The following is a 25,244-nucleotide window of genomic DNA, read 5'->3' on the forward strand; positions in this document are numbered from 1 at the left end:
AAGAGACAGGCCTAGATAAGGGCTATTAATTCTGCCTGGATTGGGGCCAGGAAAATCTCCAAAGAGAAATGATTCAACAAGGGTAGAAAAATGGAAGAATCACAAAGTCAGATGAGCCAAAGGAGCCAGACCTAGAAGAAGGAGAGAAAGTACATATGGTGTGAGTCTATTTATGTGAAGATCAAAAACAGACAAAGCTGATGTATGATAATGGAAATCAGAACAGCTGTTACCGCAGTGCAGGGCACAGGAATGAGTTGATGGACGTGTTCTTTATTTCTCATCGGGCGGTGATTCTATGGCTGGAGTCATTTACCCTTCAGATCTATGCACTCCGTCGTAGTAAAGGATAAGGAATCACAGCAACTATAGAATCTAAGTCGGGAGGAGTAATGGAGGTAAATGGAATACAATTATTCCTGCATTTTCCACAGGGGGGTGAGGCTGGGCTTCTCTGCTCGCCACTGCTCCGGCTCCTGTGCTCGGCATCTCGATTTGCCTCCCAGGCTCCTGCCTTAGGTCTCTACACGAGCTGTTCATTGCTGTCTAAAGTCTCTTTCTACTTCCCTCCACGTTGTTTGTCGGTGGCAAAAACAGCTCCTAAAAATTTAATTTTGAGGAAGAAAGAAAGAAACTAGAATAATTTAGCTCTACAGAAGAAATGTAAATTACCTGCTCTAGAAAGAGATAGAAAAAGAAAACAAAACATTGCACTCCGATAGCAGAGGATGGTTTCGATCCATCGACCTCTGGGTTATGGGCCCAGCACGCTTCCGCTGCGCCACTCTGCTACCTGCTGCAGAGTCTTCTCATAATGTCTAGACAAAGTTCTCTCCTTGTTGCGGTCCTGGAAATTTTTTTTCCTAACGCCATCTAGTGTCCAGTGAAAACTGTCACTATTGTTAAACCTATTTTTATTGGCTCGTTCCTGATACAGTAGGCGTTTTTTATTTGTTCCTAAGCCTGATTCGCCAAAGTAAGCCAATGAGCATGAAGGGCGGAGTAATGAGGGAGCCAGTCGCGCCGAGTTTTATTGGGACGCGCCGGCAAGACGCCTCTCCGGTTACCCGCGCCTCGGAAAAAAGGGGCGGTTGGTGGGGCCTCCATTGTCCAGGATTAAGGGAGCCATGAGGTAAGGGGATCTAGGTGCTCAAGGTGTTTCCCTGAGAACTTAGGAAGGTGGGTCGCGGGGAGTCGGAGGACCCAGGGCGGTGTGTCCCGGGCCTGCGCCCCCAGGCCCGGGGGAGTAGGGTGGTCCGAGGCTGGGAGGCGGGCCGGGCCGGGCTGGAGTGGGGAGGCGGGTGCGAGAGTCCGGCCTGGAGGGCTGAGGAGAGGGAGGGTCCCCGGGGCCCGGAGTAGCGCCCGCCGTCTGGACTGAGGCGGCCGGGACGTGCCCTGTAAATGCACGCGCGAAGCCCAGGTGAGCGGCCGCCGCAGCCCCACGGTTCCTTCTCGCGGGGAGCTGGCGCGCCGTGGTGGAGGTCTCTGCCGTGAGCTGAAATGACTCTGTTTTCAGGGGTGACCGAGGCCGTGGTCGCGGTGGGCGCTTTGGTTCCAGAGGGGGACCCGGAGGAGGGTGAGTGCCCGCCTGGACATCCCCGCACTTGCCAGTGCCTGTCGTCGGGGTGGGGGTTGGAGGTGGCCCCGGCTGCCCCCCTGCTGGAGGCAGACCCCTTCTCAGAACCTGCCCGTGCGGGTGCCCTCTGCCTGATTTCTGTTTGGACTGTTTTTCTTGTTTTAGGTTCAGGCCCTTCGTGCCACATATCCCATTCGATTTCTATTTGGTGAGTTCTTGAGTTAATATCAGTTTCCTGGTCATTGTCACTTATACATGTAGGTGGTTGGAGTAGGGATTCGTGAATGATTTGGGGTTTTAAAGATTTTTACTTATGTGTTTATTTACTTTTGGCACTTGGAGATTAACCTTAAGGCCTCAAGCCTACGAAGCAAACTCTCGACTCTGAGCCCCTGATTTTATTACAATTAATACAGATTAGTAGTACATATAAATGGTTCCGTGTGATACTTCAATACATGTATACAGCATGCACTGATGAAATCCAGCCTTCTTTGTCCACTCTGCCCCTCTGTAGAGTTGGAGTTTTGAGTCAACTGTGTCATTTCACGTACCAAAACAATGTAAGCAAAGCCACTTGCAGTGGTGCATACCTATAAACCCAGCTACTAAGGAGCCTGAGGTAGTAGGATTCAAAATTTGAGGCCAGCCTTGGCAACTTAGTGACACCCTGTTTTAAAATAGAGTTCTGGGGATGCAGTTCAATGGTAGAGTGCCAGTGGTTTCAATCCCCGGTACTACAAAAAAAAAAAAAAAAAATGTAAGCAGGGTAAGGAAGATGATTTCTTGCCTACATAGTTGAAATCCGTCCTAAACAATTAATTGTATCTCTGGCTTAGTGTTTTTTAGTGTTTTGTTTTGTTTTGTTTTGTTTTTTTAATACAAAGGTAGTGAGAGCTTAAATTATTGCTCTTCTATTCTTGTTTGAACATCTTGATTGAAAACAAGTAGAATTATCTGCTTTTAATTTTTTTTCTATCATAACAGGAAAAAATATCTGTTGTATCTTATTTTTGGTAAAAGGTATGTTGTTTGTTTTTCTCTTAGTGTGAAATGGCCTTCCCTCGAGTCAAGCCAGCACCTGATGAAACTTCCTTCAGTGAAGCCTTGCTGAAGAGGAATCAGGACCTTGCTCCCAATTCTGCTGAACAGGTGTGTTCTTTTGGCTTTCTTTCTGAGATTTCACTAAAAACAGAAAAGTGACTATTATAGTTAAGAAGAGTGTTATGTGGGCTGAGGGTGTAGCTCAGTGGTAGAGCACTTAACCTAGCATGTGTGAGGCTCTGGGTTTGATCACCAGCAAGAACCTAAACTCCACAGAAGGTTTACTTGTCCTCTATATAGAGAGTTAAAGTGCTAGGTGAATATATGAGTGGTTATGTGGCATCATATTTTCATTGGGGAATCTATTATGGATTAAATAGTTGTTCTTTTCTGATATATTCAAGGCCAGAAGGGGGAAGTGTTTTCAGACCCCTATTGCATGAGTTTGTATAGAAGAGATTAGGGAAAAATGTTCCCCTAACCTCAAGTAAATCTTGAGAAGTTACTTGTGATTTTTGACTTTAGGGTATTTTTGTTTTGTGATGTTTTTTAGGCCTCAATCCTTTCTCTGGTGACAAAAATAAATAATGTGATCGACAATTTGATTGTGGCTCCAGGGACATTTGAAGTGGTGAGTTGATGGCTTAGTTCTAAGATACGGCAGCCTTGTTAAGAGGAATTTTCATTGGCTTCTGTCTCTTTACCTGTTCCACATTTAACTTTAAATGGAAAAGTATAGACTTCTGAAATTTCCCTGTAATACTGTTGTTGGAGGCAAGATTTTTATCATTATTATCAGCTATCATTATTATCTGTAGCCACGTTGTATAGCCATGCTTTCATGCTTTTGAGATATGAATTTATCACTGCTGCATTTAAATGTGGGAAATAAGAAGTTGTGTCTTAAGAGTTCTGAGAGAAGGGCTGGGGATGTGGCTCAAGCGGTAGCGCGCTCGCCTGGCATGCGTGCGGCCCGGGTTCGATTCTCAGCACCACATACAAAGGTGTTGTGTCCGCCGAAAACTAATAAATATATATTTAAAAAAAAAAAAAAAAAGAGTTCTGAGAGCAGCCCGTCACCTGCCTATAATCCCAGCGGCTTGGGAGGCTGAGACAGGAGAATCTCAAGTTCAAAGCCACCCTCAGCAACTGCAAGGCGCTAAGCAACTCAGTGAGACCCTGTCTCTAAATAAAAGAGAGATCTGAGAGGAGCTTGGCACCTTTTTTCTTCTAATTTTTTCCCCCTGAAATCCTTTTTCCAATAGCAAATTGAAGAAGTCCGACAGGTAGGATCATATAAAAAGGGAACAATGACTACAGGACACAACGTAGCTGACCTGGTGGTAATACTAAAGATTCTGCCAACATGTGAGTATACCTCTTTTTCTCTCTTTTCTGGTGCTAGGTGTCAAACCCAGGCCCCTGAGCTTGGCAGGCGAGTGCTCTACTGCTGGGCTACATCCCTTAGCCCCCAGTTCATCTTTCTGACCGAGGAAAACAATGTAATAGTTTGATTTGGGGCCTAGGGATTTTTAAAGGAGAGAGAGAGAGAGAGATAGAGATAGAGAGATGTGTGTGTGTGTGGAACATAAATAGGAAATTTAATTTTTTAAGTTTACTGGATTATAAGGGACTGTTAGGTCAGCTTATTGTCACTGTGATGAAAATACTTGATAAGAACAACTTAGTGAAGGAAAAGTGAGGCTTTCAGTTTCAGAGATTTGAGTCTATGGTTGGCCTATTCCATTGTTCTGGCCTGAGGTGAGGCCAGATATGATGGAAGGGTATGGGAGGAAAAAGCTATTAGCCCATGGCTGCTGGGAAGCAGAGACAGCAGTGAGGGACAAGATAAAGTCCAAAGCAGATCCTCAGTGACCTACTTCCTCTAGCCATGCCTCACATACCTAGTTATCACTCAGAAGTCCATTTAGATTATAATCCATCAAATGAATTAGTCTACTGACAAAGCTTCAGCTCTTATAATCCAATCGTTCCACCTCTCACCATTCTTGCATTGCCTAACACATGAGCTTTTTGGGAGATACCTCATATCCAAACCATAAAAAGACAGACTCTGTAATGTGTGTCTGAAAGAATGTATGCCCAGTACTCTGGGACTGTGTTTCTCTCTTGGATATTTTGCTCCTAAGGGAATTATTAGCACTGCCTAGAGATGTTTTTGGTTGTCACAGCTAAGGGATACTCCTGGCATCAAAAGGGGCTAAAGGCTGGGAATGGTGCTAAACATCCTACAGTGCACAGGATTAACCAATCCAGATGTTATAAGTGCCACTGACCTGAAAAACTCGGCTTTAGCTCAGTGGCAGAGTACCTGCCTAGCACTTGTGAGGCACTGGGTTTGATCCTTAGCATTGCGTAGAAAAATAAACAAAAATAGATAAATGCATGGCATCTACCACTACAAAAGAAAAAAAAAATTTAAGTTATTAAAAAAATCTAACGATTTTAGTATGGAAAAAAGATGTGAGTATAGGAAGTGTCCTATTCCTGAACCTTCCAGTTTCTGTGTCTAGGACTTAGCTTTCCTTTGTAAAAGTATTCTGTTACACTTGTTCCACACTTGAATGTGGGGCAGAAATGATGGTACTAAGTATCTCAGAGATATATAGGAAGTCTACATAAATAGATGATTTATAATGGTATTTTTTCCCCCTCAAATCTAGTGGAAGCTGTTGCTGCCCTGGGGAACAAAGTCGTGGAAAGTTTAAGAGCACAGGATCCATCTGAAGGTTTGAATTTATTGCTGAATATATATTGAGTGGCAGTAGGAGCCAGGTCCTGTAATCATACTTTCAACAAAATTAGGTCAGACTAGATTGAGTAAATGCAGTTTCATGTTGTAGGAGTTTTTGGAAGGGGTTTGAAATTCCATTTTATCTCCTTTCTAAAGCTCTGTATTTTGAATCCTTAGTCTGAACTCTGGTTTTTAAATGCCCACCTGTTTCCCACAGGAATGATTTAACTTTGATCATCTAATGAAAATATGAATTACAACTTTTGATTATTTTGTTCTTTTAGTTTTGACCATGCTGACCAATGAAACTGGTTTTGAAATCAGTTCTTCTGATGCTACAGTGAAGATTCTCATTACGACAGTGCCACCCAATCTCCGAAAACTGGACCCGGAACTCCACTGTTAGTCCTTTTTTCCATTGCTGAAAATGTGGGGGAAATAAAATGCATGGTATCTTTGCTGAGTTTTTTTGTTTCATAGGAAGCTTTCTGGAAATTGAAGGACTTAAGTTTACCCTGTACTTTGGAAATAACTTTACAAGCTTCCTAGTGAAATTTTCAAAGATAGGATAGCCAGGAAGAAAATTTGGAACAATTAAAAAGGATGGTGGAAATATTTGTGAAGAAAGGAGGATAGATTTTTGGAGAAAATCACAGATCTTTCATGCTTCTAGATTTAGTTTGGAATAGGTGTAATAATTTTGGAAAAAGTGACTTGCTGATCTGAGGAACATGAGATGGTTTAACAAAATTGTTAAAAATTAGCTTGCTTCTCCTTCTAAGTTTCTGAACTGTGGTGGTGGCAGGACTGGATTGCTTGCTTAATAACAGGATTGTTTCACGTTGGTCTGTCATGCTTTATCTAGTGGATATCAAGGTGTTGCAGAGTGCTTTAGCAGCCATCCGACATGCCCGCTGGTTCGAGGAAAATGCTTCTCAGTCCACGTGAGTCGGTCTCTGGTCATTTTCAGATAACCTTTCTAACTGAATAGCAGGATTTCCCCATACTTCCTCTGATAGAACTGTTTTGGCCATGATCTGTTGGATTTTCATTTTTACTTTAAATAAGCAAATTAAGATTGAAAGAAGAGCACATGCGGTTTTATAAATAGTATAGTCAGCTTCAACTTACTTCAGGTGTGGAAATGTGATCTTATTATCTTTTTTTGTGGGGTGGGCTACCAGGGATTGAATTCAGGGGGCACTTGATACTAAGCCACATCCCCAGCCCTATTTTATATTTTATTTAGAGACAGGGTCTCACAGAGTTGCTTAGTACCTCGCTTTTTCTGAGGCTGGCTTTGAACTCTAGATCCTCCTGTCTCAGCCTCCAGAGTTAATGGGATTACAGGCGTGCACCACTTTGCCCAGCAGTGATGTTAACTACTTTTAATTCTTGGATCTCTTTTACATTCAGAGTTAAAGTTCTCATCAGACTGCTGAAGGACTTAAGGATTCGTTTTCCTGGCTTTGAGCCCCTCACACCCTGGATCCTTGACCTACTTGTAAGTAAACAAGGACAATAGGAATTCCTGCGCATTCATATTGGTAGTACTTACTGTGAAACCTACCAGAATCTGAAATTCAGTAAAGCTTAAAAAGAAATTCAGTGGACAGGTGATCCAGTAGATTCAAAGTTTATAATTTCATTGGGTTCTGGGAGTATTTGATTAAATGAGTAGCTACTGAGTTACAGTGCCCCTTTTGTTTTTATTACTGTTATTTCATTATTGTGATACTGGAAAGAAATGAACAAATGAGGACCAATTTCAGAATTTCTTCTGGATGTGTTTTGGCTAGACTTTAATGACTTATTTTCCTTGTGATGATTTATTCAAGTTTAAATTTGCTTTAAAGATAGATTGCCACTTGGTGGCACACCTACCAGACTTACTCTTTTCTAGGGGCACTATGCTGTGATGAATAACCCCACCAGACAGCCTTTGGCCCTAAATGTGGCATACAGGTACCACATATTTCTTTTCAGTTTGGGGTTGGTTATAAGGTGGTAGTGGGGGTATGTTAATACTTCCCTATGTTTCAGGCGTTGCTTGCAGATTCTGGCTGCAGGACTGTTCCTTCCAGGATCAGTGGGTATCACTGACCCTTGTGAAAGCGGCAACTTCAGAGTACATACGGTCATGACCCTGGAACAGCAGGTATTGGGTCAGTTATGAAGTGGTCTATTCTGAGAGGACCTAGGGAACATGATCTTTAGGGATCAGGGTATCTGGGGGTTTTCAAAGACTGTGGTCCTAAGATTAAAAAGTTATATGCATCTGTTTTCACAAGGGTGTCAGAGAAAGTACTGATTTTCTTTGCTAATTTACCCTCACTTTGCTCTTCCTCAGGATATGGTCTGCTACACAGCTCAGACTCTGGTTCGAATCCTCTCACACGGTGGCTTTAGGAAGATCCTTGGCCAGGAGGGTGATGCTAGCTGTGAGTACTCACTGTGTGTGTGGGTCAGGGGTTTCTTCTGGTGCTCAGCAGGCTTTGTGTGGTGCTGTGACATAACCCTGGGGCACTCCAAGGAGTTACGTCCCCAGCCCTTTCTTTTGAGACAGTCTTGCTGAAATTGCAGGGGGTTAGCCAGTGCATCCATCGTACTCAGATGACTTCATGTTTCTGCTGCGTTCTGCTTGTTTGCTGGGGTATTTGTTTGAAAGCACTTATTTTTTTTATTCTAGATCTTGCTTCTGAAATATCTACCTGGGATGGAGTGATAGTGACACCTTCAGAAAAGGCTTACGAGAAGCCACCTGAGAAGAAGGAAGGAGAGGAAGAGGAGGAGAATACAGAAGAACCACCTCAAGGAGAGGAAGAGGAAAGCATGGAAACTCAAGAGTGATCTTCCTTCCCTTCAGTCCCGTTCCTACTCAAGGGGAAGACCAGATCCTAAGCTATCTGCTACTGGGCTTTGTATGGTGCATTTCTGTGGAATAGAGGAGACATCAGGAAAGAAACTCTATAGAAAGATTTGTCATTCCATTGGTTTTGATACTGGCCTAGCAGCCCAAAATCTCCTGTTTATAAATCTATGCCATCCATCTATAATGAAGCAGGATACCAACATTTCTTCCTTATACTCCCAAATCCCAACTCCTAAACACCCCACTCAACCATTACTCTGTTGTTGAAATGTGAACTGTTAGGTGTTTGAACTTTTTTTTTTTTTTTTCTAAGAAAAACGATTAAAGTACTTCCTAGTAGGGCTCTTGGTTTTGTTTTTCATTAGTAGGTGGTGGCCTCTTATTTACTCTTTTTCATTGGAAGTGATACTGAGTCATAAACACCAAGATCGCAACTTGAAACATCAGTAAATGAGAATACTGTTTAAGCATTTATTGAATTAAATGGTTCTAGCAGTACTGCTGTTGTAGTCAAGCCAGTGCAATCAACAAAAGAGGGTGGACAGAGTTCATTCATTTTCTCTTTGTAAATCCTCGTGTAAACAAAAGGAAAAAGAGAAGTCACAGGTAGAGGACGTGTTGCCTGGGTCCACTATAACCAGACATGTAACAAACGAAGCTCCAGCCTGGTTGGCGAGGCCTGAAAAAGATGGGCGTTAACTATGTAGTTAAGAAAAAAAACCTCATTTCGTTCTTGGAAGGGAGCAAGAGCTGTAACGAAAGTTCCTCTGGGAACTTGAGTCTACTGCACGCAGGTTTCTTGGGTTCCCACGAAGTGAGAAAGTGCTTTAAATAAACCAGGGCTGCCATTTAGGTGTCCCAAAGTCTGCAGAAATTGTTCCCTGAATCTTCTCATGTGTTGAATCAAGGCAGCGGGGTAACAACTATTTGTGCTGCTCAGTCCCCTGCCATCTTGTTACTTGCTTGGGGAACCAGGGGGATAAACTCCCGAGTCCAGCATTGCCCTCCTGCGGGCTGTTTCCTTGGCAACGCTGTGGTTTAGCCGCCTCAGCCGCTCCTACAGGACACAGGAAGAGGTGGAACCTAGTGACTGCCCCTGTGAAAGGCTTTGGGGTTCAGCCAGCCAGGTGCTGGAAACACCTGAGGACGGTCCTGCGTCAAAGTTCACGTAGGATGTCAATGGCTGCAAGTGGATATTGAGCACTGAGTCTTACTGACGCTAGTTGACCACTCCCTTCCCCCCAATTTTTAAAAAGTCGTGACTCATTGTGTTGAGGACTTGAAGCAGGGACTTCGTTTACCTGGGCATTCTGTAGGATGTTGTTGACCAGAACAACCCGTCGCCGGGCGTTGAGCAGCTTCTTAACGTAGGGGTCGAGATCCAAGGCCACCTTCTGGTCCTCGTTGATGCGGCACAATTCTGGGGACGGAAGAGCAACAGACGTCTGGCAGCTCACCTCCTGCTCTTAGGAAGGCGGAATCGTCCCGTCCTTCCCCCACTTCCTTTCACTCCCTGTCCCAAGGGCCCCGACGTCCTGGGGCCAAGGGGCAGAGACCCGGCCGGGCACGGGGAACCGAAGGTCCTGCCTGGGTCCGCGGGCCGCCCACTCACCGCGGCGAGGTTGTCGATCTGCTCGCGGAGCTCCACCTGGCTCTCCCTGCAAAGGCCGCAAGGCCGCACGGTCAGCGCGCCCGCCGCCCACGTTTCCCCTGCACCGGGACCAGCCGGCCCCGCCTCCACGGCCCCGGAGCCTCCCCGGGCAGGCCGCCCCGCCCCGCCCGCCCCCCGGGCACCTGACGGCGTGGACGTGGGAGTCCAGCTGCTGCACAGCCGGGCGCAGGAACTCGAGGAGGCCCTCGGCAAAGAGGTCGCGGCCTGTGGGCCCGGCCACCGGGGTCCCAGCCCCGGACACTGCAGCAGAACCTGCACCCGCCATCCCGAACTCGGCCGGTGCCGGGAACCTGCCGCTAGGGCCGCCGGGAACTGGGGTTCGCCCAAGTGCGCCGCGAGGGGGCGCCGCGGAGCCGCGGCGGCCCGGGGGTTGCTGGGAAATGGAGTTCCCGGCGCGCGGCAGCTGCGCACCCTCGGGCCCCGGGAGCGGTGGTTCTGGGCGGGACTGGAGGGCGGGGTTTGCAGAGCTCCGGGTTCCAGGAGCGCGGCCGAGGAGCGGCTGTTTTGGATTGAGCGCTCTTTGTTTTCCTCCCATGGAATGGAGAAAATAACTGCTGTTCTCCCCAGTGTTCAGAGCCCTCTTTCAGGAGGAAACCAGATGATACTCAGGGTATTGTTTTATATTTCTAAAGAGTATTTTAACGATATTTTTAGTGGAGATGCACACAATACCTTTTTCTTCTTTGTTTATTTTTATGTGTTGCCTGTGGGGATGGAACCCAGGCCTCGCGCTCGCTAGGGAAGAGCTCTACCACGAGCCACAGCCCTGGCCCTGAAGAGTGCATTTTTAATGTCACTAAACATGTGCGAAACTTTATGTCCTTAAAAAAGAAGGGATTGATTAATGAGACTCTGACACCTGCTGAGACCTCGGTGAGCCTTGAGAAGGTTATGCTAAGCGGAATGAGCCAGGCAGAAAAGGACAGAGATTGCCTGATTCCCTTAGTAGGGTGCCCGGCCTAAAGTGAACGACAGAGGCTGGGTGTAGCTCGGGACAGAGCCTTGCCTGACCCGTGGGGGCCCTGGGTTATCCCCAGCACCCAGTGTCCGCAGGGTCTGGAGGGAGAGGAGAAAGGGGAGTCATTGTCAATGGGTACAGAGTTCCAGTCTAGGAAGTTGAAAAGTCACAGAGATGGATGGTGGGGATGGTTGCACACCATGGGAATGGACTTCAGGTCGTACACCTGTACATTTACAGGTAAATTTTTGTGCATATTTAACTACGATTACATTTTTTAAAAAATTACATGTGTTTCCATATTTTCATTTTTTTTCCTCAGAAAAGGTCCCTTAGAAGGAAAGCAGGCAAAGTGCAGCATGCATGTGATCCTGGCGCTGTAATCCCAGGTTTGAGGCCAGCCTTGGCAACTTAGTGAGACCCTGTCCCAAAAAATGAAAAGAAAGTGGGGCTGGGGATGTGGTTCAAGCGGTAGCGGGCTCGCCTGGCATGCGTGGGGCGCTGGGTTCGAGCCTCAGCACCACATAGAAATAAAAAAAATAAAGATGTTGTTCCGCCGAGAACTAGAAAATAAATATTAAAAAAAAAAAAAAAGTTGCTCAGTGGTAAAGTGCCCCTGGATTCAATCCCTGGTGCCAAAAAAAAAAAAAAAAAAAAAAAGGTCCCCTAGGACTGGCTCAGTGGTAGAGCCCTTGCCTAGCACATACTCTAGCCCTGGGGTTTGATCCCCACCATGGAAAGTTTAAAAAAAAAAGCCCAGGGGCTGGGGTTGTGGCTCAGCCTTAGAGCACTCACCTAGCACATGTGAGGCCCTGGGTTCAATCCTCAGCACCACATAAAAATAAATAAATAACATAAAGGTGTTATGTCCAACTACAAATTAAAAATTAAAAAAAAGCCCAAAGTTTATTTTGGTTTTTCATGGGTCTCCAGAGACTCTACATCTCTGCCCATTAAGGCCTAATGTATTCTAGGTGCTCACAATTCCCTAGGCTAGGGCAGAGACTGAGTGTAGAGAAACACTCCTGAAGGACAGAAAAAGGGGATCCCTAGAGCTATGGGGGCACAGAGTGCTCATATTCATCTCAGAAATACAGGAGGACAAGGCCCTGGAATGGCTATGGGAGGCTGGTGATGGGAAGGTGCCCCAGTTGAGACCCCCGTTGAGACCCCGTCTTTTTAAGTCTTGTGCACTTGTTATTGTTGACTGTGATTCCCTGCTCCCTTCTCTCTGGTGATTAAAGGTCAAACTCTCCTGAGAGGCTGGGGACTTATTTTGAAAGTCATCAGCAAGGAAGGGGATAGCTAGGAAAACTGCACCCTGCTTCCCAGCCAGCCCTTGGGAAGAGGCATCCATCCCAGAGGACACACCAGTGACAGTGTTGAGGAGGAAAGGGGAAAAGTCCAAGTCCCTGAGGCCTGACTGGAAAGAGAGAGCAGGAGCTGGCCTGGCCCTGGAGCTTGGTGGACCCGTGTGTGGACAAGGAATCTCCAGAAAATAGATGAAACAGAAAACCTGCAACACGAAGTGAGTTACAATTCCAGATAAACAAGAAATGACATTCTAGCGAAAGTATTTTATCAGGTGATCCTACTTCAAAAGCCGGGTCTCTGAGGGAACCACTGCTTTCTTCTTTCACTCCTTGTCACCTGGAGTGAGCTGTCTGCTCTCCCTCCTGTTGCAACAGCTGCTGTCTGGCCTTCTGGCCTCTGGTCTCTCCCTCCTGGAGTTTGTTGGCACTCTAAAGTGTCCGTCAATGCCATGATACCTTGCTGCGGCTGAAAGGAGTTTTAGAAACCATCTCTTGTTGGTTCCTTGGATGCTTGTGAAGGTAGACTTCAAAGGTGGGTTGCCAGATTTAGAAAACAGATCAAACAAAATACCTGGGGAACCAATGAATTTCAGTTGCTGATAAACAGTAAGTAACTTTTTAGTGAAGTATTTTATCAGGTAATCCTACTTCCAGAACTGGGTCTCTGGGGAAAACGGCTGGGCCTTGTTCTTGTGCTCTCCTTTTTTACTCCTTATCACAGTGGATTAACCATTCTCTCTCATGAACCTGCTTCGATAGTTCCTGCCTGATCTTCTGGCCTCTACTTTCTCCCCTCCTGGTCCATTTGGACTCTAAAATACAGCCAGATGACACAAGACATAATACTATGCTCAGGGCAAATTAATGCCAAAAAAGATTTTATACTCCATCCCTTGTTGGTTCCTTGGACGTTTGTGTGGGAGACGGGGCAAGGCTTTCATAGACGACCCGAGGTCCGACAGTAGGCTGGAGGCCCGAGCTAGTTCAGTTGTTCATTCTCCAAGCACTTATCAAAGTCCAGGCATCATGGCCCCCTGAGGGATGCAGCACAAAAGCCCTCTTCTCCCTGCTGGTTCTTGTGTGATAGAAGCAAAGGTGACTCCATTTTGTTTTATGACTCCATCCTGTAAAACAACCAGGCCAAGTAGAAGGGTCATGACTGGGGCAAGGTGTTCTTTTCCTTTTGCTACAGAAACCTTTAAGAACACAGAACTACCTAATGGGACATTGTTTCTGTAACTAGGGTAACGGGGCTCTGTTTCTGTAACTGGGGTGACTGGGCTAACTGTGATTGGTTAGGCTTCCCTCCGCTTGACTACACTGTCCCGCTTCTGTAACCTGGCTTGCTTGCATTGGCTGGACCCACCCCCCCAACATCCCTTTTGCGGTTTTCAGGGTTATAAGGAGTGCCCTTGCAATTGTTCGGGACTGATCAGGGGAACAGCTTTATGTTGTGGTCAGCCACCACCGGTGTGCTTCAATAAAGGCTTGATTCGATTATACGTGAGTGGTCTGGAAGTCAGTTTATGAAACCCCGGGACGAAGCTTTAACTGTAACATCTGGGGGCTCGTCCGGGATCCATTTCTTCCCTACCCTCACGCCAAATTTGCCTCCAATGATGGGCCTTTGGACCTCGGCCCCGGAGTAGAGGGGAGCTCCTGAGAGACGTTCCTCAGCCTCACTCTGAGGAAGACTCCAATCTGTCCTAGGAAGCTCTGAAAAGCCTCCTGCCGGCTGCCAGTTCTGGTGAGTCCCCTCTTCTGGGGAAAAGGTCAGATTGGACACAGTGGCTTACACCTTTCCAGGGACAGGACGAGACGTTGTCACTGCCTCCCTGGAGATCTCCCTGTGTGACCTCATCTGTCTGTATCTGTCTGGGGGCAGGACGAGACATAGTCTTTGCCCCAGTAGAGGTCTCCCTGTGTGACCTCAGCGATTGTTCCTTGTCCTGTGTCTGTTCTGCTGTTTGTCGTTTGTTCCGTGTCTGTTCGCTGGCCGTTTGTCTTGTGTTTGTCTTGTGTCTGTCTGTCCCTGTGTTATGCGCGGGCCCTTTTCTTGTTCTCATAACTGCTCTTCTTTTCAGGACTCCTTCGCTCCACCGACATCAGAGACAAGGAAGGGCTACAGAGATCTCTACCTGGACCCCATTAACTTGTTTTCTTAACAATTTTCAGGACTCTGTCTGTTGGTTTGTTTTTGATTGTTCCCTTTGTGTTCTGTATTAATTTCTACCTCAGTTTGTTTCTAATGGAAAAAAAAATGGTTAAAAGGGTCTTAACTGTGCTCACTACAGCTTGCATTAAAATGTAAAGTGCTGCCAACAGGACTGAAAGAATTGTCAAAAGTAAAAGGTAAAGGTAAAAAGAAAAAGGCATTCTAGAGATTGCCTTCATTGGAACTGGGCCAGATGGCCAACTGGGTAAATCATGTCACTTCCTATAGAGGACAGATTAAAACTAAAGTGTTTTATAAAATTATTATTCCTAAATTGTATAACAAAAAACATAATTTTGTCTAGAAAATTTGGCTTTTGTCTCTCAGTATTTGCAAGCATGAATAACTCCCAACTATTAAAAAATGGTCCAAAGATTTTTCAATGTCAGGCTAAAAGTTGGTGGCCACTATCCAGCAAACCAGAAAAACCAGTTTAGAATGGGACCCCAACCTGGAGGACTCTCCTAAGGAGACCAATGAAGCTGAGTCTTGGGGACATTCCTCAAGGGAAAAATCAGCCCCTTTTGTTTGTCTATGTTCCCTCAACTCTTTTCAGCTTTCATGAACAGGACCACCTCAGGAAAAAGGTTCAAAAACTTTTAAAATTCTATATTTGTTAAATTCATAATTTTGATCCAATACACCTAGATTAATATATTTTTCTGATTACGCTCTGCTTTATTCTAAGGCAAATTTACAAAGGTTAACTCTCAATCTAATAGGTTTTTAAGAAATAAGCTACAAGGCTTTTGTGTGTCTGTTTGCTTTGTGTGGGTGCACTGGTGTACTGTCTGTCAACATTATTGCCATGTCTCTATATATTTGGTACAAAAAATTGACATATGAGCTCATAAATTATAATTTTTAAAAAATGGATCCAAATACTTTTGGTTAATATGACTTAAAAGGTTCAATTCAAATTGGAAAAATAGATAAAAGTACAAATGTCTTTAAAGTTACTAATGCACAGTTTTGTTTCTAGATGGTTAAACAACTGTTAAAATGTTATAAAGTAGGGGCTGGGGATATAGCCCAGTTGGNATGTTATAAAGTATCTGACATCCATTGTCTCTAGGATTTTTCTTCAACAGGAAAAAAGATTACTAATACTATTCAATGCACTTGTCTGATACCTTGTTTTTTTTTTTTTTTTTAAAGATACATAAATTACATCTAAATGTATATAAAATTAATCATGGATGTATTTGTTAGAAACATCTAATTGGTACAAAGTTAAAATGCTGACTGTTAAATATAATATCAAGTACTCTTAACTTCTTAAGTTCCATAAGGTAAAATATTTAAACAATGTTAGTATTTTCATAAATTGGTAAACTAAAAAGGAAATTTAAAATTATTTTGTGTTATTATAAAAACAAAGTTACTAGGGGGCTGGGGATGTGGCTCAAGCGGTAGCGCGCTCGCCTGGCATGCGTGCCGCCCGGGTTCGATCGTCAGCACCACATACAAACAAAGATGTTATGTCCACCAAAAACTAAAAAATAAGTATTAAAATTCTCTCTCTCTCTCTCTCTCTCTCGCTCACTCTCTCTTTAAAAAAAAAAAAGTTACTATAAATTACAAAGTCCCAACAGGTATAATTCTACATACAAGGAGTCAAGAGGTTTCAACTGTATTTCAATTAAAATACTGTAAGTAAAAAATTAAAATATTTCATCTCATTAAAATAGATTAATTTATCTAAATTCAGAAATTTATAAGGGTTATTTAAAGGTACAAACAAAAAAAGATCAATAGCTTAAAAATTATTAAAAAGTTTTAAATATAAAAAATTATATTAAAAATATATAGTCTTTACGTGGTAAAGTATAATTATAATACATCTAAGTAAACAACAAAAGGGTCTAATTAAGTAATATAAAGGTCTATAAATAAAAGACAAATATTAAAAGGTTTATATGTAACTAAGTTGGTTATGTATGTAACACAAATAGTTAAAACTATTCAAAGTTGTTTCTTAAGGACAAATAATAATGTACTGATATATTTATATGTTAAAATGACAAAAACTTCTAAAAATATTAATTATATTGTGTCTATTAAGTTTTATCCCCTAGAACAAGTAATCTTAAAAAATCAAGGTTTGTACATTTGTGGTTAAACAGCAACTGTTATTTTAAAGTATTGTCCTACATTACAGAGTCTAGATTTTTCTTTAAAAGCTAACCTTGGTCAATATAAAAAAAAATCAATAAAAGTGTGATACATTACTCTTCTTTACAGATTAAATGTGTTCATATCTTTCAGGTATACAAGTCTTTAAGGTAAAAGATTTAAAGAAACATTTTATCAAGCTGGTGTTCGCCAAAGTAAAGTTGTCTGTAATGGTAATTTTAAACTTATAAGGAAAATAGATTTTATTTGATTTATTTATATTGTTTAATGTTTTGTAACCAAATCTTATGTTACCTTTTACATTAAAAATTTAAAGATATTTTTAAAAGTAATGAGAGCATAATCTACTTAAAGATTAATATTATAAAACATTTTGCCACTTTTCCACATGGAAAAAACATGTTAAGGACTCTCAGTCTTTCCTTAATTAATGTTTCAAATGTATGTCATATTGTGCTACTAACATTCATACAGAGTCAGAAAACAATATGTGTAACCTTTATAAAATGATATCTAAAAAGAGATAAAGATCAGCTGTAGAACTAAAACACTTTACCTAGGATTTGTTGTTAGAGTCTGTAAACAAGTCAGGATGGCGCCTGGCAAATGTTAGAGTCTGTAAACAAGTCTGGATGGCGCCTGGCATTTTGCCAGAGGGAGTGGTTTGTGAAGTAATGCCAGCGAGCCATTAAGTGTGGAGATTCCTGATTGGTTGACTGATGTATCTAGTTTATGCTAATTAGATAAGCTGTGTGGAATGTATAAATACTGCTCCTGTCCTGCAATAAAGGGCTCCTACTCCTGCTGTATCAACGTACACAAGTTATTCGTCACCCCCCCGGTTATTTTGCCCAGCCAGCCGGGCTGCGGCAATTTGTAAAGAGCCCTGCCTTACCTGAGAGAAGGCTCTGCCTCCCACCTTACAGCATGTCAGAATAACTTCAAAGTAGGCCAGATTTCAGTTGATTTAAAGTTTTATTCAAAGATTAATTTTATTAAAAAAATTACTGTGATCTCAAATAGGAAATATAATGTATAACTCAGCCAAGGTTCAAAATTATATTCAAGCTAAATATGTTTTTACTACTGTTAATTTCACTTTGTATTTCATTATAACTAAAAAAAGGTGACCATGACACTCGGAGCAACCAAGACACCTTTATTGTGGCAATGTCTGATTAACACAAAGAAAAAGAGAGAGAGAAAGAGAAAGGAAAGTGCAAGAGAGAGAGAGAGAGAGAGAGAGAACACAAAGGGTAAGAGAGAGGGAAAGAGAGAGGAGTGAGAGGAAGAATGAGAGAGAGGGAAAGTGAGAGAAGAAAGAGAGAGCAAGAGAGGAGGAGCTGACAAGAGAAAGTTCTTTCTTATAGCCCAAATCTAATGGGGTCTCTGGGTCTGCAAGCTGTCTTGTTGGCGTGCAGTGATTGGATCAGACAGTAGTTGCTAAGGGTGTCACCTTCTGCCTTCAGGCAGACCGGGCAAGGGTCAGATGTGGGTTTCTGTGAAACCAGACAGGTAAAAGTCAAGTGTTCAACTTTAAGTAGGGTTGAATGTTCAGCCTTGAGTGGGGTTGAATGTTCAGACTTCAGGCAAACAAGCAAAACTAACATTGGTTCAGCCTGCTCTGCAACTAACAATAACTGATGCCTGTTAATGTTTTACAGAGTTAATACTTCATGAACACACAACCTAGATTAATTTGAGATATTAAGCTATCATCTGTAGACAGATAATAATTAAAAGAGATTAAATTAACTGTAAAGGGGCTAAAGTTATGGCTCAGCAGTAGAGTGCTTGCCTTACATATGTGAGGCACTGGGTTCAATGTTCAGCATTACATGATTTAATAAATAAAATAAGGATATTGTGTTATGTAAAAAAAAATAACTGTAAAGTTATAAACATTAAAGTTAAAGCCCAGCATTCTTACTTTAAAACTGGTAAAACTGACTTGCTAGATGTTTAAGGCCAAACTTAAATATTAAGGTTAAAATAAAGGAGCCAAAGAAACCAATATTTGTCTCTTGCCCTCTGAATCAGCCTGAACCCAGGACAGGGGAAAAGCTTTGCAACTCCAGGCCACATAACCTCCCGGTAAGGGAGATTAATGAGACCTCTGGAGAACAGAAATCCAATGAGTGTACATGCTGCAAAAGAGGAGGGTCATTGAAAAGGGGAGACATGCCTGATGTTTCCAAGGGAAGCCACATGGTCAGCAAGACCTTGACCCATCCTAATGCAGATGACACTAACAGAGTTAAAATGCTGCTCACAAGTTCCCCAAGAGTGTCCTCCAAGGAAACTCAGCTGACTCTTACCAATAGATAGAAACAAGGTCAGTTTGACTAGCTTGGTCTTAAACACCTAGCAAAAACAGTTAAAACCCACAACACAGCCATTCCTGGGCATTAAAAAACAACAACAACAAAAAAAAAACAGTTATTTTAATTTAACTTAAAATGTACACTTGTGTTAACACCCCTCAAAATAAGTAAGACTGGAGGCAACAAAAGAGAAATTCTTAGGCAATAATGCCTGATAACTATCAATTAAAAAACTGCCAGAAGTTTTTTAGTCAGTTTAAGGCCTCAGATCTTTCTAACCTCCTACACAGGTAGATGTAATCAATGTTTATTAATCTAATTAACCCTAAGTAACAAAGGGATCTTTACTGAACACAGAGGTCATGCCAAAAAGGTATTTTTACAAAAATCAGACGACATTAACTAATTTAACTAAATGTTGTGTCTACATTCCTGCTAATTCTGACAATGTTAAAGATTTATGTTCCCTAAAAAAAGAAAGTGCCTTATTAGGCTTTGTTAGGCCTTGTTATGGGGACAATTTCTCAGGTCTTCCACCTTCTGGTAAACAATTATTAATTTCTGTCATTTTCATGATATTCATGGACAGGTTCCAGATGCTACAACTGCTATTTTGTATTAATCTTACTTCAGCACTCATGTCTTTTTGTTTCTCTCATAGAAGTGCCCACCCCAGGTGAATTTACAACCTGTTTGTTCTTTCTGAACCAGATTTTTACCATGGACTTCTTGACCCACTCAGTTTCTAAAAAGGGACTCCAAACTGCTTGCCCACTGCACATCGCCCCCTCTCAGTTCGAAGTAGCAAGAACGGTCATTACCCTTTTCCCTTACAAGAGTAGGAGGTCCCTAACATTAAAGGAAAAATTACGGTCAATATAGATGTTCGCCAATATGTCTAGCTCAGGAAGATGTACCTGGGAAACTACTCCCAAGATCACCCTGGGTGATCTCCCAGAAAGAGACACTTGTTTCCACAACCCAACTTATAAGTGGGACAACTCCCTGTTCACCAAAAATTGTGCTTCCTGTATCCCACTTTGAACTCCTGACTAAATCTCCAAACTGTCAATAACTCTGAACTATGTAACCTACTATTTTGATGGAGTAAAAGGAAAAAGAACACCCGGAGTTATTAAAAGGCCAGGGCCCACTGATTTATCAACATAGGCTGGCTGCCCCCATTTTAGTTCCCCTCCTGGCTGGTATGGAAATAGCTGGATCTACTGCTTTGGGAACTACAACTCTTATCACAGGCTCTAAAAATTTTAAGTCCCTCAGCTGTCAAATAGATATAAATTTAAACTTCAGGCAATTGGTTCCAAAACCTATTCTCATGGTCCCCTTGGTTGACTACCATCATTTCAGCCATAGTTAGGCCCTAGTCCTTCTCCTGATTGGGATTACTGTAGGACCCTGCCTCTTAAAAGCCCTCCTAAACCATGTACACAAGAATGTAGGTGAGGTCAGACTTATGGTCTTGCAAGCCCAGTATCCTTAGACACAAAAGGATGGAAAAAACCCTGAGGCCTAATGATGTGAAAGATTGACATCAAACCTACTAAAACCAGTGGAGAATGTGATAGAAGCAAATGTGACTCCATTTTGTTTTATGACTCCATCCTGTAAAACAACCATGCCAAGTAGAAGGATCATGACTGGGGCAAGATGTTCTTTTCCTTTTGCTATAGAAACCTTTATTTTTTAATTTTTTAATATTTATTTTTTAGTTTTCAGCAGACACAACATCTTTGTATGTGGTGCTGAGGATCGAACCCGGGCGGCACGCATGCCAGGAGAGCACACTACCGCTTGAGCCACATCCCCAGCCCCTGCTACAGAAACCTTTAAGAACACGGAACTACTTAATGGGACATTGTTTCCATAACTAGGGTAACGGGGCTCTGTTTCTGTGACTGGGGTGACTGGACTAACCATGATTGGTTAGGCTTACCACCGCTTGACTGCACTCTCCTGCTTCTGTAACCTGGCTTGCTTGCATTGGCTAGACCCCCTCGCCCCCCGAACATCCCCTTTGCAGTTTTCAGGCTTATAAGGAGCGCCCTTGCAATTGTTCAGGGCTGATCAGGGGAACAGCTTTATGTTGTGGTCAGCCACCACCAGTGTGCTTCAATAAAGGCTTGATTCGATTATACGTGAGTGGTCTGGAAGTCAGTTTATGAAACCCCGGGATGAAGCTTTGACTGTAACACTTGTATCACATAGCACTGGCTTCTCCAGAGACCGAAGGAGATGCAGTTCCTAAGAACATCTCCTCTCACCCAGGTACGACATGCACCACCATCATGCTGCTTGTATCAGTCAGGGTCCCATCACTAGAGAGAAATGACATGATGATATCACAGGAAGAGTTTTGTATGAATAATTATTAAATATGACAAAATTGTAATCATGAGGGATTGACTGACAAGTCAAGAGAACTCTAAATCACTTGGGAAAGAGCAGCTGTTGCCCCTAGAGATAGAGGCTGCAAAGAAGAGACCCCCCTCCCCGCCCCCATCTGATATCCAGACACTTGGGAGCCAGCTCTGGTGTGCTCACTTTTCCACGATTTGGGAAACAGTCTCAGACTAAGGATTGCAGGGTTGAAGATATTCTGGGCAATTTAGGGAGACGGTGTCTCAAAAAAAAAACCACAAAAATAAAATTAAGTGGTAGTGCCATATGGGTGGAATGTGCTGGAAATCTGCCTTCCAGAACTTGCAGGCATTCTCTCCTCTAGAGTTTCTGGAAAGGCTGTTTATAGGAGATGGCTCACCTCAGGAATTCTGCTATTAACAGCCCGAGGCTACATGGCACTACCACTTCTGTACCGTTCAGTGAGCCACACCAGGACCCTCTTCCCCATACTAGGGATTGAACCTAAAGGTGATCTGCCACTGAGCTGCATCCGAAGCCCATCTGATTTTATTTTTAATGTTTTTTAGTCGTAGTTGGACACAATACCTTTATCTTATTTTATTTATTTTTATGTGGTGCTGAGGATCGATCCCAGCTGCTGGCCACTGGGTCCTGCTGGCTAGGCTGTGCCGCAGGATGGACACCTGGAGAAGCCAAGCTCTAGGGTGCCTACCAGAACGAGACAGCATGGTTCCTCCTGAGGCGTGTCTCCAATGTCCTCTACCACCGCTGGCAAAGGAACCATTTAAAGGGTCTAGAACCATTTTCAGAGAGCAGGCAAAACGGATGAATTCAGACCTGTGTGGCTTTATTCCTAGTTCTCTGACAGCTGGGACTCCACTAGTCTGCTCCTGCAGAAAGCTCTAGATCTAAAGGATTACCTGGGTTCTAGTCACAGCATGATATTGGTGTCTCCAACTCACAGGCCTGATCCAGACAATTCTTGTTTTCTAACCTCCCCATTTTTGGTTCCAAGTGGAATTTCTTAGGTGGGATTGTATCAAAATGGAAATGTATGAACGAAAAAGGGTCGAGGTACCTGAGGCCAGAGGAGGGGAAGAAGGAGAGGATAGGAAGAGAAGAATTAGAAGTTTTACAGAAAAATTCAGAGACCATGCTCCTCCCATATCCCAACAGCCTCCTTGTGACTCTCTGAAAGCCAAGTTTGCTTTCTTGCTTCCTTCTTTCCTTCCACCTATGCTGAGAGCCACTGCTGAGTCTGTATGGCCCCTGGCATTTTGCCAACAGTATTGATTGACAGGCGAGGCATTACTATCCGCCTCTGCCGCAACTTTTGAGTTCTCGCACTATTTTGGAGTTCTCGTGGGGATTTCCGGGGATTCCCCGGGAGTTCCCATTGGTTGGGGAAGTGCAGGAGGAGGGATTTCCGGGAGAGATATTTCCGGCTGGGGGTTCCTGGACAAGCCTCGTGGCGTTCGGGAGGATTCCCCGGGAGCTGTGTGAAGTGTTTTCCTGCAGTTTAAAAATAAAGTTTGTTCCTGTTTCAGTGGCTCGTGATTTGTGCCCAGCCAGACTGCGGCACACCTAGAGGCATTTACCACTGAGTTATGTCCCCAGCCCTTTTCATTTTGAGACAGAGTCTCACTAAATTGCTGAGGCTGACCTCCAACTTGTGATCCTCCTGCTTCAGCCTCCCAAATTCCTGGGATTACAGGCGTGCAGCCAAGCCTACTTTCTGCTGACAGACTCGGAAGGCCTGTCTTCGGTCTCTGTTTTCTCCACAGGGTAGCAGAGGAGATTCACAGCATTTTTTAAAAATATTTTTTTAAATTTGTTTTTAATATTTATTTTTTAGTTTTTGGCGGACATAACATCTTTGTTTGTATGTGGCACTGAGGATCGAACCCGGGCCGCACGCATGCCAGGCGAGCGCGCTACCGCTTGAGCCACATCCCCAGCCTCAGATTCACAGCATTTTTCACTTCTGAAGTCTCTTTGGTGCTTATAGCCAGCAGACTGATGCCCAGTGGGCACTCGGACATGCACCCCAAAGCCTGGGCAGCTAGAGCTGGGGACCAGGCTGAGTTCTAGCATAAAGTGCACTCCCTGGTCCCACAGCAGCGGCGCCTGGTGTAGCCGCATCTCCATTTGGCCAGTGAAGTGGTGTGGTCAATCTGGCTGCCAGCCGTTCACAGATTTCTAAAGTGGATGTATAAATCCTGCCCATCACAGTGCCAGCAGCCTCTGTCAGTCATAGGTGGCAGAAAGAAATGTGGCTGTGTCTGCTGCAGGCCAACTGGAGCAGGTAAACCCTTGGCAGGAGGCTGGAGGTCAGGACGTCCTGCCAACTCAGAGGTGCTCACATTGCCAATCCTCAACCCAGCAGAATCCTCCCGCAGCCGGTTTTCTCGGGGTGCCGGGTTGGGTGCTGTAGGAATTTCAGTGCCCGTAAACCTTCCTGTTCTAGATTTCAGGGTCCTTCATCAGCTCCTGGAAACTTGAGCTCTGTCCTACTTCTGAAGCTCCTTCCCCTGACTTCATTCTCCCCATCCTCTGGGTGGTGCTCTGGTTGAACTATCTTTTTCTTGCTGACTGCCTTCAGGTGGGTCCTGGGGTAGGTCCCCGAGGAAGCTCTGCAGGGACATACTTGTCTTTGTTCAGGCAGCGGGTCACATAGTGCCCTCTGCCTGGAGGTCACCTGTACCTATACCTATTGAGGAGCCTGGGGAGGAAGTCAGGATTGGCAGAGGGTTTTTTGTTTTGTTTTTTGTACCATGGATTGAACCCAGGAGTGCTTAATCACTGAGCCACATCCCCAGCCCTTTAAAATATTTTATTAGATAAAGGGTCTTGCTAGGTTGCTGAGGCTGGGTTTGTACTCTCAATCCTCGTGCCTTAGCCTCCCGAGTTGCTATGATTACAGGTGTTCACCACCCCGTACCTGGCTACTTTTTAAGACAGAGTCTCCCTAAGTTACCTAGGGCCTTGCTAAATTGCTGAGGCTGGCTTTAAACTTTAAGCAGCTGGGATTACAGGTATGTAGCATTGCACCCTGTAGCTGAGGTTCTTTTGGGAGAAGGGGGCCACAGAATGGTGACTTGGTAATGCTTCAACTGGGAAGGATCACCTGAGTCTGGCTTCTTGGGCCTCTGTCAGATCTGTGGTAAGCCATTCTTATAGACCGTGGCCGCCATTAGAAGATGGCGCCGGCTTCCACTGTGGCCTGTGATAAACAACTCCTTTTATGGAGAGTTGGCGTGCAATCCCTTACCACCCTATGAGAGAGATCCACGTGGCGGCTTGGGATTGGGACGCCGGGGGCTTTATTAAGCTGTGCTTGGGTGTGTTCGGGCGGCGGGCGCTAGAAGATGATACATGACTCAAGGCCTGAATAAACTGCTGAAAGAAGAATCCTGTGTCGTGTTTCCCTTGCCGGCGAGGGGTCGCGACACAGATCCAAAGGACAGGTTTGAGATATTCCTTCCTGGTCCAGTTTGCTTTCTGGGAGGCCAGAACTCTGGGGAGCCCTAGAGTGTTCCAACAGAGGAACTGAAGGGGCAATGTGGCAGTGGGCAGGGGAGGGTCAGGGTGGGCAGCAGGAAGCCTGGTTTCCAGCTTATCAGCTGGTGTTTCCAGAGGGCTACCACCCCCCACGTCCCCCCAGGTGAATTCTCAGGTCAGACTCCAGGGCTCCTGCTCATCACAAAGGAGAGACTAAGGATGTGGTCCTGGCCTTGAGTGCTGAGGTCACTGAGGGCCTTTGGTCCACTTTTGTCTTTCTCATCATCGTTGTCTTCTCTGTTCTATGCCTGGCTCTTCCCCTGAAATTTTGGAAGGATGTGCTTTCAGTTAAAATCCAAAGGAGGGCTGGGGCTGGGGCCCCGAGGTAGAGCGCTTGCCTAGCATGTGTGAGGCCCTGGGCTCGAGCCTCAGCACCACATAAAAATAAAAAGGTATTGTGTCCACCTACAACTAAAAAAAAAAAAAAAAAAAAAAA

The 25,244-nt window shown here is 44.1% G+C and overlaps 2 protein-coding genes and 1 non-coding gene across 4 annotated transcripts; 1 reads left to right on the plus strand and 2 right to left on the minus strand.

The window, feature by feature from the left end:
- Positions 1-719: 719 nt before the first annotated feature.
- Trnam-cau lies at positions 720-791 on the minus strand. The gene has a single exon. It is a non-coding gene; the product is annotated as a tRNA-Met (tRNA).
- A 183-nt stretch (positions 792-974) lies between these two features.
- Positions 975-8,588, plus strand: Ilf2 (interleukin enhancer binding factor 2). Its single transcript, XM_015502872.2, has 14 exons — positions 975-1,132; positions 1,517-1,576; positions 1,742-1,784; positions 2,624-2,728; positions 3,174-3,251; positions 3,886-3,988; positions 5,305-5,370; positions 5,660-5,776; positions 6,241-6,319; positions 6,792-6,879; positions 7,279-7,340; positions 7,419-7,533; positions 7,726-7,816; positions 8,065-8,588. Exons 1-14 carry the CDS (start codon positions 1,128-1,130, stop codon positions 8,223-8,225), a joined length of 1,173 nt encoding a protein of 390 aa, XP_015358358.1. The 5' UTR covers positions 975-1,127; the 3' UTR covers positions 8,226-8,588.
- A 116-nt stretch (positions 8,589-8,704) lies between these two features.
- On the minus strand, positions 8,705-10,245 carry Snapin (SNAP associated protein). Of its 2 annotated transcripts, none has more exons than XM_048814812.1 (4): positions 10,042-10,245; positions 9,860-9,905; positions 9,549-9,668; positions 8,705-8,926 (listed from the first exon to the last, which is right to left on the minus strand). In XM_048814812.1, the coding sequence occupies exons 1-4, from the start codon at positions 10,182-10,184 to the stop codon at positions 8,879-8,881; spliced, it is 357 nt and encodes a 118-aa protein (XP_048670769.1). In that variant the 5' UTR covers positions 10,185-10,245; the 3' UTR covers positions 8,705-8,878. The 2 variants fall into 2 exon arrangements, with proteins under 2 accessions (XP_048670769.1, XP_015358360.1); XM_015502874.2 differs by having other exon boundaries at positions 8,705-9,304; positions 10,042-10,241.
- Positions 10,246-25,244: the final 14,999 nt, after the last annotated feature.

This window comes from Marmota marmota, unplaced genomic scaffold, assembly GCF_001458135.2.
Source record: "Marmota marmota marmota unplaced genomic scaffold, marMar, whole genome shotgun sequence".
Taxonomy (NCBI): Eukaryota; Metazoa; Chordata; class Mammalia; order Rodentia; family Sciuridae; genus Marmota; species Marmota marmota.